Source organism: Artibeus jamaicensis, unplaced genomic scaffold, assembly GCF_021234435.1.
Source record: "Artibeus jamaicensis isolate MK-2021 breed Jamaican fruit bat unplaced genomic scaffold, CSHL_Jam_final scaffold_916, whole genome shotgun sequence".
In the NCBI taxonomy this organism is placed as follows: domain Eukaryota; kingdom Metazoa; phylum Chordata; class Mammalia; order Chiroptera; family Phyllostomidae; genus Artibeus; species Artibeus jamaicensis.
The window spans coordinates 67163154-67176686 of record NW_026522059.1 but is presented as its reverse complement, the minus strand read 5'-3'; the positions used below and the strand labels follow the sequence as shown (position 1 = coordinate 67176686).

The following is a 13533-nucleotide window of genomic DNA, read 5'->3' as shown; positions in this document are numbered from 1 at the left end:
AACCTTGTGTTAAAAAAAAATAAGATTTTGGTCCTTTCTTTAGGTACTTCCTTAGGCTATTTTTTAAAACTGTAATATTTAATCTAGAACAAATAACATAAGGCAGAGTTCTAGGAATCTCACTACTGTATTTACTCTTCGAATTATTGAGGATGCTAACAAATTATGCTGTCTTTTCATTCTGGTCCATAAAAGTTGGAATCTCAGGGATAGTACCTATTTTAACTGATCTGTTCTTGATTTAGAGACAATCCTGGAAAATCTAAGGTGATGTTTCCTTTCCTGCTTTGCTAACAGAAATATGAGACAAATGTTCTTACCAGAAAGTAGGTTAGAAGCAGAAAATAAATGCATTTGCTCACTACTTTTACCCTAGTTAAATGAAAATTTTCTTCATTTTTTCAGCCATTTTAATGACAAAAAACTTCTACCTACTCTGGTATTTAGGATATTTAAGTTCATATTATTTTTAAAAGGTAGCATTAATAAGCCAATTAAATTCTTTAAAAAATTCACATCAGTTCCATGTTTACAAAAACTTTCAGGACAACAGATGGTAAATACTCCCCAAACTTGAGTATAAATGCAAATTGTCTTATGTATAAATACATTTATTTTCATTGAATCACTGAATTGCTTCTCTGCATGTTTCTACTTTTTACTACTTTATCATGAGCAGAAAACACAGGAAAGAACACAGGCTCTGGATCAAGAGACTGGGACTCTAGCCAAGCACACGTGCTAGTTATCTTAAGCAAGTCCTAAAATATCTTAATTTCAAGAGATTCATCTGAAAGGGTTAATGTATAATGATCAAGTAAAAAATAATTCACAATATTTACAGCTGATTCCACTGGAAACCAGGATCAGAGGAACTCTTCCTCAGGCAGTCCTTCTATAATAGATAATACTCTTAAAAAATACAAAACTCTCTGGGGGCTGTATCAGCTCACAGTACATTTTTCTACTAAGTTACACGCCAAGAAATATTTGAGTACTAACAGATAGGTTAAAGGAACTATTCATTACTGACAGATCAATGAATTCTCTTAAGTTCTTGTAGAAATATATTCCCTGTTATGAATTAGTGATTTTTTTTTTTTGCGGCATAAAGGCTAAAAATCTAGCCATCAATATTACTATTGCTATGTGAAATATGTTGTGATCTCCAAACTAATATATTTTTGGCATACTTGCCTAAATAATCTAGAGAATTCAAAATTATTACCAAAAAATTCAGGCAATGTCATTTTAAAATTCCTATTGCAGACCTGAGGATTAAGAAAGACTGTATACTAAGCAGAGCATAGGCCCAGACACGTAAGTGTCACTGAGTCTTCATGTACACAATGTGTCCAAACAGCCATACTTACCAGTGTCACTGGCTGGCTCAGATGTGAATGGTTTGGGAGCTGGTGTGTTTCCAGGTCTGGCAGCACCCTGAGATGGAGATGAAAGTGCACTGTCTCCATTAACTATAGGTGAACAGCATGAATTCTGCACCACAGTGCTGGAAGGTACGCAGTTATCTATTCCATTTGGACCTTCAGGAGTCAACCTTCAAAAAAAAACATGCCTCACTTCAATGAGTTCAGTACAATTAAATAACTTTACATCAGAATTTTCATAAGAATAGTTACTGAGTTCTTACCATTCAAGCAAACTGACAGATACAGAGAGTAATGAACAAATTTATGGCATGTTTTTTAACATGAACATCTAAATTATTTTCAGTTCTAAGTATATTCCCAACTGGCAGATAAATCTATACTGACAAATACAACTATACTAAATCAAAATGAATTCAATCCCTCAAAATAATATTCAATTTATACATTTTAATTATTTAAGTCTAAGAATGTTAATCTTCATTTTAAATGCTCTGAAAGTTTCTTCAAAATGCTTACAAAACATAAAAATACATTTGAAACTATTCTAATGTTATTGGACACTGAAAAGTCTTCAAATGTTGATTGTAAATTATTTACTAAGCACTAAAATTATGAGTATATGATCAGAAAAAGCTAAACACTGCACCACAGAATTAGAATTTATAGTGTATAAATTCACTGTATACACAAAACTACAACCACAAAAATCAAACATTTTAAATCTTATTGGTAATTGATAGAGAGTGGGGTGCTGTTGGGAACCGCTCTGCCTGGTTTCAGGAGTTGTAACTGCCTACCATGGATAAAGCTGAGTGAGCGACCTCTGGACTACAAACCACTAAGGAGACAAAGTTTGTCTCTGCCAGCAGTGCTGCTTCTGCTTCATCCCCTGCCCCCAACCCTTGGTCAATTAGTCAGAGATGGGGTACGACCCCTCAGAGGAGGGGCAACCTAAGCCAGACATGATCATTTGGGAGGCCATCATGGAAGGACTTGGGGGACTGCAACAAAGAGGGAGTGATGGACCCTCGCCCCGCCCCCCCCCCCCCACTATTCTGACATAGCCTGAGTCCCCATGTCCTCTGGGAGAAGCACTTCCTGTCTCTAATCCACTTAAGCCTAAAAACCTATGAAGGGGAGGGTGGTGCAGTCCTCTGCCCACTACAGCGAGATCCAGAGTGATCAGGCATAAGAAAGAGTTCCTAAAGTCCTGTGAAGCCTGCTTTGCTAAGAGTGCTTTCATTCCTATGATAAGGGTCCGAGCAGGAAATGAGTATGTCTCCCAAAGTTTCTGCAACCCCCTTACCTGACAGACATTGACTCAGATTAAGCCTTCAGATTTCTTTTAAATGTTATCTACTGTCTGATCCTCGCCACCTGACATGGATTGATGAGCTTTACCTGTATTCCTGTGTATTACAAACCTAATAAAAGCCCTTGAGGAAGGGGCTCTTGGTCTTTCTCCTCTGAGAAACTGACTACCTCTCCTCTCCAAGCAGATCGTGTCTTGGTAGTTTCACTTTCATCTGTGGTGGATGGAGAGACTTTGCAGGCAGTTGCCCCCACAGGATGCTACTGAGTAAGTGACCAGGAGAGTTTCCCCAAATACACAGGTCACTCTACCTGCTTTCCATAGAGCAGCCCCACTTTTTAAAAATATATAAATCAGAACATGTCCCTTTCCTGCTTAAAATGAGATTGAGACTTCTGACTATAATCAACAGAGCTTTTCAAAAACCAGCCCCTTGCCCTGGCTGGTGTAGCTCAGTGGATTGAGCATGGGCCTGTGAAGCAAAGAGTCACCAGTTCGATTCCCAGTCAGGGCACATGCCTGGGTTGCAGGCCAGGTCCCCAGTAGGGGACACATGAGAGGCAACCATACTTTGATGTTTCTCTCCCACTCTTTCTCCTTTCCTTCCCCTTTCTCTAAAAATAAAAAATAAAAATAAAAAACCAGCCCCTGACCCTGTCTACTGCTGCAACCTATTTTCCAAGCTCCTTCTTACTCACCTTACAGAAAGTATACTATAACAATTTTACTAAATATAAAAAGCATGGCGAAGTCTTCAAATGCTTATTAAAAATTATTATATGTGAGGCAGTAAAGTCATAAAGACTACAAGATTACTAAAAAATCAATTGTTATATTCTGGAGTGAGAAGAATTTATAAAACATAAACTAACTAGAAATAAACTTGGTGTCCTAGCATTGCCATTTCCTGGGCCTGAATGCTCTTCCCTCAGAACTCTGTACAAAAGTTTCATTTTAGCTTTCTAACTTTAGCTCTAAGGGCACTTCCTTGGCGATAACATCTGAACCTCTTTCTTTAAAACAGGCTCCCTTCCATTCTGTCACCATAGCTCTCATCAGTCTTCTCTGATTAGCTAATTTATTTCCTCAGTTGTTCACTATCCACCAGAATGAAAGTTCCATGGGAACAGGCATGTGTAGCATTGGGACTACTGTCTGCTATCAAACAGGCATCCGTAAGTATCTGATGCATGAAGAAATGTCATGCCCCCTTTCCTTGTCACCTGTGCATGTGCAGTGGGGCATGTTGAGGAAGTGTGGGTATGTAAAGTCTGACAAAAGCTCATGAGTGATTCTTATGTACACACCCCACCGCAGCCATCGAGCAAGAAGTCCAGGTAAAGAGCCCACTTGCAGTTCTCTTGGGCTGCAGAATGAATATTTGATGCAAAATGTGTTACTATGCAATAAACATTAGGTTACAGACTGCTAATGAGTCAAGCTCTTTTAACCATTTAAAATGGTATTTCAAAATAGACACGTATACACACACATACATTTTAATGAAACTAACCGCTTACCCTTTTAGTCCTTAATTTTCTCAGTGTGAATTATACTATGGTCACTAAATATATTTATTTAAACCAAATATATATTCAATGCTCTATGAGAATAATTTAATGGTAATTCAAGAGTAGTGATGTTAGTGACTGCAGATTGTTAAAGGTGACATTTTGTCACATACTAGCATGCTTCTACCAATGTAACAAGTGACTTTAACAGCAATATGTTTCTATAATTTCAGGTGTTCATTCCATTATATATGATTTATTATAAGCTTTTATTCCAATTTAAGTTACTTCAAACAGCCCCTATAACTTGGCATCAAACATAAATGCAAGCAAGTTTTGAAATGGCAGGATGATTTCTAAGGAAAGACCACATCTTATCTTCCAGTGATTTTCAGGGACCTGCAATTCTGACAGCAAGACCCCCATTTTCTTACACAATCTGCTTCTATTTACTGATAACCATGCCTAAACGCAGATTTTAAAAACCCGTTTGCATTATGACAGAATGAAGCAATGACATACACTATCATATGGGCAAACACCATGCTCAGTGAGAGGAACCAGAAAAAAAAGATCACATACAATTATAATATAAAATGTCCAAAACAGGAGAATCTTTTGAAATAGAAAGCAGACCAGAGGCTGGGAGGAGGCAAGAATGGGGACAGAGTACTTGTGAGACAGAGTTTCATTTTGAGGGTGATGAAAGTGTTCTCAAATCAGATAGTAAGGAAGGGTATACAGCTCTGTGATTACACTAAAAGCCACTTACCATATGTTTTGAACTATAAAGTGCACTTCGCAAGTGGGGGTAGGGATGGGGGCCTTTGGGAGGAATAATGGTTGTTAATGCTGCTGTTGAGTTCTGTTTACATTTACATTGGTGAAATATTATGTTTATGTTATTAAATATTTCACCACATTTTTTGCTTCAAAATTTTTTTTTCCTATTTTGCGCTAAACCCTGGGTGCGTCTTATGGTCCAAAAATAGGAAGTGTCCACTTTAACAGAGTGGATTTTATGGTGTATGTATTTTATCTCAGTAGAGCTGGTTTTTTAAACTACTTTCTCAGGAATTCAATCCAAATGACATGTTTTAAATTCTATGGCAAACTCTAAGGTTAGGATTAAAAACTGCATATATAGAAAATGTTACATTACTTTGCCACAAACACTAAAATGTGGTATTCTACCTGGTCGTTGTCCTGGCTGATGGCTCTCCATTTTCATGTAAGGCATCACCATTTTGCTGTATTTCTACTGAATAATAAGAAAGAAAGAAACTAGGTTTTTATATACTTCCTGCTGATTTTTCCTAAATTTTAAAAACACACAGTTAGCTTACTGGTTGGAGGTGAGTTGCAGCTTGTTAGATTTTCTGGCTCAATCACCAATCCATCCAGCACAACCGTTAATTCACCAGTTTGCACTATGCCATTCTTGTTTTCCAAGGAAAGTTTTAATTGTTCTTTCACTCTTTCCACTAGAAAAAAAATCCTAATTTAAAAGCTTCTGCCACATACAAAATATGTTTTAGAAATCAAAACTATGTATGAAGAATGACTCTAACTCAGTACTTAATTGCATGTGGAAGGGGATACTTTCCATTTCTGTCTGTGGGCCCCTCTGCTACACCACAGCTGCTCTCTCCCACACCTTCCTCTCCCCCTACCACATTCCAGTAGCACTGTTAGTTTCCCCTTTGCACAGCATAAACCTCAAGAGGCATAAATGTATCTAGATAACAAGTGTAGCAATCACCTCAACAGGCTCTTCACCCCAGGGTACCACACAGAAAACCTGTGGCTGAGGCAAATTTCTGTGTGAGAGTCAGTTTAGTTACTAATTCTACTCTGCTACTTGTAGATACACTAGGAGTTAGTAGTCAAACTACTTTGAATGTCAGTTTCCTCAGCGTAAAATGGTGATAATAAGAGCATCAAACTAATGGGATTACCATAAGTGCATATGCAACACCACAAAAAATGCTCATACCCATATCTGACACAGAAAGCACTCACTAAATGGTTAATTCTGTGACAACAGTTTTCTCATTTATATGTACAAGGCCAAATATTCCCTTCCTATTATTAAGACATCTAGCTCTTAAACTCAAGGTCATTTTGTTTCAACTTTTTCTGTTCTACAGAATGTAAACCAGTTAACAATAACAGAAAACTTACAGAATATCTACTGCAAATATTTGTACCACCATACACCTCATTTCAACTCCACATCAAAAAATAATAAAAACAGTAAGAGAAAGTAGGAGAAATACAAATGCAGACATTTCAGCTTTATCTAGACTAACAATATTGTATCTGAAGAAAACTATACTGACTCCACTTCTATTTCACTCTTGTCATCTCTCTCCACTCAAAGTATCTGCAATTTGGAGAGTTAGCTTATTGTTCCTAAAACATATGGATACTTAAAGAACAGCCTTTCAAAATCCCTTCAGTGTAGCTTTTTAGTGATAAATGCTCTCATTTTGATCTGTAGTATTTGCATTCTCATTCTCCAGAGAGTTGATGGACATGCAATTTCACATTGGTAATAACCTTCTCTCAACTCTTTGAAGATATCTCCCCACTACTGTTTCCTATTATGGCTAATTCTGTAATTCTAGTTTATAAATTTTTGCAAATGACTGTTTTTCCCTAGTGCTGCCTTTTTTTTTGTCTTTGGGGTCATGCATTACACTATGACGTGTCTATGTATGACTTCCTCTTTATCACCCTTCTTGGGATAGTATAGATCTGCAAATTCACATTTTTCATCAATGTTCAAAAACTTACAGTCAACTTACAGTCAAGGTGGAGGCATAAGTAGATATACTTTGCCTCCTCGCACAGCCAAAAGAAGGGCAACAACAAATTTAAAAACAAAAAATAACCAGACCTGCCCCCAAATTGAACTGTATGGAAGTTCTACAGGCAAGGAGTTAAAGAGGAAACATACATAAAGACAGTAGGAGGGGTAGATATGGGCAGCCAGGATGGAGAGGACCCATGGCAAGGTGGGGCCTGGAGGATCAGGGCAGGCAAGGTGGTGGCTGGCGGAGCAGGTGATCCCACATTTGCATGTGGATAAACCAAGAAGAACAATTGTGGAGCAAGGCAGACAGTGCAACGCAGGGTTCTAGCATGGGAAAATAAGGCCTTAAAACCAATGATTGAAAAAAAACCTGTGAGTGGTGATGAGTCAGGAGTAACTCCCAGCCTCATGGGAGAGTTTGTTGGAGAGACCCACAGGGTCCTAAAATGTGCACAAAACCACCCACCCAGGAATCAATACGAGAAGGGCTCAATTTGCTTGTGGGTAACAGAGGAAGTGACTGAAAACTTGCAGAAAACCAGCAGCATTGTTCCCTTTGGGGCCACTCCTCAACATACAGCACCACAAAGCAGCACTGTGGTTTGCCCTGCCCTGGCGAATATCTAAGGCTCTGCTCCTTACTACTTAACAGGCAAGCCCAGACAAAAAATATGGCCTAAATGAAAGAACAGATCAAAGCTCCAGAAAAAATACAACTAAGCGATGAAGAGATAGCCGACCTATCAGATACACAGTTCAAAACACTGGTAATCAGGGTGCTCATAGACGTGGGTAAGTATGGTCACAACATAGAGGGAGAGGTGAAAGCTATGAAAAGTGAAATAAAGAAAATGTACAGTATTGGGAACTGCTCTGCCTGGTTTCAGGAGTTATAACTACCCCCCATGGCTAAGGCTGAGTGAGCAACCTCTGGAATGCGAGCCACAAGGAGACAAAGCTTGTCTCTGGTAGCAAATACTGCCTCTGCTTCATCCCCCTGCCCCCGAAGCATGATCGGATAGTCAGAGATGTGTAAAACCCCCTGGGGGGTGGGGCAACCTAAGCCAGACATGATCGCTTGGGAGGCCATCATGGAAGGTCTCGGGGTTGGGGGGCTGCAACAAAGAGGGAGTTACGGACCCTCGCCCCCCAGCAATTCTGACATAGCCCCCATGTCCTCTGGAAGAAGCACTTCCTGGCTCTAATCCATTGAAGCCTAAAAACCAGTGATGGGGGAGGCAGTGCAGCCCTTTGCCAGCTAGAGCGGGACCCTAGGTGATCTGGTATAAGAAAGAATTCCTAACAATCCTGTGAAGCCTACTTTGCTAAGAATGCTTTTAGTTAAATGAAAAAGACCCGGGAAGAAAATTAGTTTGTTTTCCCAAAGTCTTGTAGCCCTTTAGCTAATAGAACCTGACTCAGAAGAAGTCCTAATGGTTCTCTGTATACTATCTACTGTTTACTGCCTGACAATGATTAGTAAGTTGTACCTGAACTCCTGTGGAAAAAAAACAATAAAAGCCTGTCTAGGCAAGGGTCACTGCACTCTCCCCTTGAAAGAGTTGCCGCGCAGTCCCTTTTCCTCCATAGGACTCAGTAGTTCATGTGAATTTGTCTCATGTCTAATCCATGATGCCGTGGGCACTGCAAGCCAGTGAATGTGTCAGTACAGGCAACCAACAGTTATGGGAAAGAAACCAGGACTCAAATCAATGGTTTAAAGAAGAAAGAAATAAACATTCAAAAATAACAAAATGAAGGTTCAAGAATCCAAAAAAAAAAAAAAATGAGGGGAGGCTTAGTAACCTCCAGGACAACTTAAATGTTCCAACATCCAAATCATAGGGGTGCCAGAAGAAGAAGAGGAATAGCAACAAATTGAGAACTTATTTGAAAACATAATGAAGGAGAACTTCCCCAATCTGGCAAAGGAAATAGATTTCTAGGAAGTCCAGGAAGCTGAGAGAGTCCCAAAGAAGTTGGACCCAACTAGGAACACACCAAGGCACATCATAATTACATTAGCCAAGATTAAAATGAAGGAGAGAGGACTTCCGCCAAAATGGAGGCACAGGTGGATGTGCCGTGCCTTCTCACACAACCAAGATTAGAGAAAACTAAATATTAGCAACAGAAAACACAGCCAGAACATGGAAAATTGAACATTTCGGAAGTCTGTTAACAACAAATTCTTCAGCCTGACCGGTAAGGTGCGAAAACAGCGGCTGGCGGAGCAGGGTTGCACAGGAGGACTCGGCCAGACACACTCAGGCCTGTGGAATCCAGGCGCAGGGTCAGACCTAGTGAGCAACCCAGCGAGCGATCAGGCGAGCAACCGCGGGGGAGACAGCCGGGCCCGGGGCTGCATGTTGACTGAGGTTGCGCATTTGTGCGCGGGTGGACAGGCGAGAGAGTGGGCGGTTGGACCGGGCCGGCAGGTCCCCACGGCAAGCGGCAGTGGAGGGCACCGCCATTTCCCTGCTCTGACCCCACCTCCACACACAACGTCATAACCCAGCGACTCTGAGTGGCCCGGCCCAGGTGAACCACCTAAGGCACTGCTCCTCCGCACCCAGCTGTGAGAAGCGGCAGAGGGGGTCGCCATTTCTCCGCTCTGGCCACGCCCCCACATACAGCGTCACAACCCAGCGACCTGGGAATCCAAGGCGCCGCTTCTCACACTTAAAGGGCCAGAACAGACCAAGAATGGCGCAGGAGGATCTCAGAGCCCCAGAGCCAATAGATCTAAGCGATGAAGAAATAGCAAAACTCACAGACGCACAGTTTAAAACATTGGTGATCAAGATCCTCACAGAACTGGTTGATTATACCGACAAATTAGACAAATATATGAAGGCGAAACTAATTGAAATGAATGGAACTGCACAGGACACCAATAGCAATGAAAAGGAAACTGGGACTCAAATCAATGGAGTGGACCAGAAGAAAGCAAATAATGGCCAAACAGAAAAGAGTCAAGAAGCAAGAATTCAAAGAAATGAGGAGAGTCTTAGGAACCTCCAGGACATCTTTAAACGCTCCAACATCCGAATTATAGGGGTACCAGAAGGGGGAAAGGCACAGCCACCAGTGGAAAACTTATTTGAACAAATAATAAAGGAGAAGTTCCCCAATCTGGCAAAGGAAATAGACAGCCAGGAAATCCAGGAAGCTCAGAGAGTCCCAAAGAAGTTGGACCCAAGAAGGAACACACCAAGGCACATCATCATTACATTAGCCAAGATTCAAATGAAGGAGAGAATCCTAGAAGCAGCAAGAGCTAAGGGGACAGTCACCTACAAAGGAGTCCCCATCAGACTGTCAGCGGATTTCTCAAAAGAGACCTTACAGGCAAGAAGGGGCTGGAAAGAGGTATTCCAAGTCATGAAATCTAAAGACCTACAACCAAGATTGCTCTATCCAGCAAAACTTTCATTTAAAATGGAAGGACAGATAAAGTGCTTCTCAGATAAGATCAAATTCAAGGAGTTCAGCATCACCAAGCCCTTATTATATGAAATGTTAAAGGGACTTATCTAAGAAAAAGAAGTTAAAGAAACATGAACAGTGAAAGGACAACAAACTCACAGTTATTAACAACCACACCTAAAACGAAAGCAAACTAAAAGGACAGCTAGATTAGGAGTGGAAACATAGAAATGAAGATCTGAAGGAGGGTTAGCAACAGGGGAGTGGGAGGAGGAGAAGGGGGGGAGAAGGTACAGAAAATAAGTAGCATAGACAGTAGATAGAAAATAGATGGGGGGGGGCAAGAATAGCATGGGAAATATAGAATCTAAAGGACTTGAGACACATGGTCATAAACTAAAGAGGGGGTAATGGTGGGGATGAGGGGTAGGGTGGAGGGGAATAAAGGGGGAATAGAACAACTGTAACAGCATAATCAATAAAAAAAAACATGTATACTAAAAAAAAAAAAAAATGGAGAGAATCCTAGAAGCAGTAAGAGATAAGTAGACAGTTACCTACAAAGAAGCTCCCATCAGACTGTCAGCTGATTTCTCAAAAGAGATCTTAAAGGCAAGGGGCTGCAAAGAAGTATTCAAAGTCATGAAAGGCAAGGATTAGATATCCAAGATTAGTCTATCCAGCAAAGCTATTATTTGGAATGGAAGGGCAGATAAAGTGCTTCCCAGAGAAGGTCAAGTTAAAGGAGTTCATCATCACCAAGCCCTTATTATATGAAACGTTAAAGGGACTTAACTAAGAAAAAGTAGATAAAAATATGAACAGTAAAATAACAAACTTGCACCTATCAACAACCAAACCTAAAAAAACAAAACAAACAAAAAAGGGAATTAAGCAAACAACTAGAATACTCCCCACTAGAACGCTCCTAACACTCCCCAATCATTTTTTCCCATGAACTGAACTGTAGGTCACATGGAGATCACATGGAGGGTTATCAGTGGGGAGAGGGAGTTGGGAGAATGGGGGAAAAGGTACAGGGAATAAGAAGCATAAATGGTAGATACAAAATATACAGGGGGAGGTTAAGAACAGTATAGGGAATAAAGATAAAGGAGCCAAAGAACTTATATATATGACCCATGGACATGAATTAAGTTGGGGAATGATGGTGGAAGGGGAAGTTCAGGGAGAAAGGGAACAAAGGGGAGAAAAAAATGGGACAACTAGCATAATCAACAAAATATATTTTTAAAAAAACCTCACAATCATTATCTCTTAAACATCCTCCTCTACTCCAACCTTTACTCTGGGGGTGAGCCCACCATGGTCCCCAGGTGGAATTTGCCTATTCTGTGCATAGCCATACTCTCTCTTTTACATGTTTTCTGGGGCTGCTTTTCTGCCACCATGGCAGTTAGCAGAATGGCTGCAACAAAGACCACGCTGCCTGCAAAGTCACCCTATATACTCTCTGGCCCTTTACAGAAAAGGCTGCCAACCCCTGCTATGGGGCTTGTTCTTGTAACCTGCAATCTTTGATGGAGAGCCACTCTGGGACATTCATCTAAGATTGATGTTTGGGCTTGAGCACAGTCAGGGTGTGTATCTAATTCTGCCAGTGGGTTGATGGCATCCCTGAGTCCAAGCTGAACTATCTGGCTCTCAGCCAAAAGCTCAGTATCTTGAAAGCTGCTATCAGCATTGTCTACAATTCTAACTCTAGTTTATAAGGCTTTCTTTCTTTTTTTTTTTGGGGGGGGGGAGCAATTGGGAGGATAGGAGGGTTTTGAACACTACCCCAGCCTCTGCAAAAATCATCAGTGCTACAAAAACTTGCTCTGTCCAGAACCTGACTGCTCTGCAGCCCGGGGAAGGGGTGTTGACATCCTTCAGTATCTCACAATTCTGAACATGGAACACTGGGGTCTAGCATTTTGAATCATAAAATGGGGGGACTACCACATAAATAACTCCCATCTACACATGTATGTGTGTAGGTGGAATTCTATTACAGTAGAAACAAGCCAACTCAGACTTCATCCACTAGACAGGCAAGTGCCTTAGGCTCAGGAGCTATACTTGGGGAAGCAGTATGAATCTGCCTAACATAGGCTCCCAACATTCCCCACTCATTTCTTCCTATGGACTGAACACCAGAATTGGGGTGGTGCCAGGTGGGGGCAGGAGGGGGGCGCAGGTCCTACCTCCCCCCACTGCAGCCTCCAATACAGCACAGAGACTCTGTCCATCTCTGATAGTACAGAGGTGCTTAATATACACTGAAAACAAATTATAAAGATAGTGCTGTCTTCTGGGAACTCTAAGGTAGACACTACTACCTCTTCCTACCTGCTAAAAATTCTCCCTCAGTTTTAATAGGATAGAATAGTCAGAGTCTGAGGAGCCAAGCATAAAACTAGACAATTTAGCCTATAATCAAGAATCTGTCAATAACATACATGCTTTCTCTCCCCACAGAAAACAAAAAGTCTTCAAAAGCCTTTGTTTTAAAGGGATATCACCCATTTAAAATAATTTAGCTCAGAGTCACATTTTGAACCTATTTTTAAAAACAACTTGCATACTGTATTACCTATTGCTGTGTAACAAATTATCCTGCAATTTAGTCACTTAAAATGACAATTACCACACATTATTATTGATAATAATTTCTTTTCTCCAGGAACTCTGGAGAAGCTAGTAATCTATACACAGAGCTGGCAAGTTGGTGCTGATGCAGCTGAGAGGCACCACAGTTCTCCCCATCTGGCCTCTCCATAGCATCTTTACAATGTTTCCCACTGAGTGAGGAATCCAGGAGACCCAGGAAGAAGCTGAACTGTCTTCCAGGACCATGCCCTGAAGCGCTGTGCCATCGCTCTGCCATATCCTACTGTTACACAGACCACACGAAGGAGTGACCAGAAGCAGGAGTGCTGGGTCGGGGTCACTTTGGAGGCTGGCCAACACACACATAAATATAATGGTAACAGATTCAGAAACAAAACAAGTGAAGCAGTAGGCCACAGATCCTGTACATCACAGACAGTCCGAAGAATAAAGCAGACT

At 40.9% G+C, this 13533-nt stretch overlaps 1 protein-coding gene across 17 annotated transcripts in view; it reads right to left on the bottom strand.

Annotated features, from left to right (window-relative positions):
- The window catches only part of WWP1 (WW domain containing E3 ubiquitin protein ligase 1), a 141336-nt gene that overhangs the window by 69825 nt on the left and 57978 nt on the right, over window positions 1-13533 (bottom strand). For 16 of the 17 annotated variants that reach the window (XR_008390808.1, XM_037141390.2, XM_037141391.2 and 13 more), the window contains 3 exons: window positions 5561-5698; window positions 5409-5475; window positions 1374-1558 (listed from right to left, as the gene is read on the bottom strand). Coding sequence is in view for 16 of the 17 variants with exons in the window: in XM_037141390.2 (XP_036997285.2) it covers window positions 1374-1558; window positions 5409-5475; window positions 5561-5698 (390 nt within the window). In the remaining variant the exon portion in view is untranslated. The remainder of the gene's footprint in view (window positions 1-1373; window positions 1559-5408; window positions 5476-5560; window positions 5699-13533) is intronic. The other variant, XM_037141392.2, reaches the window with a different exon arrangement.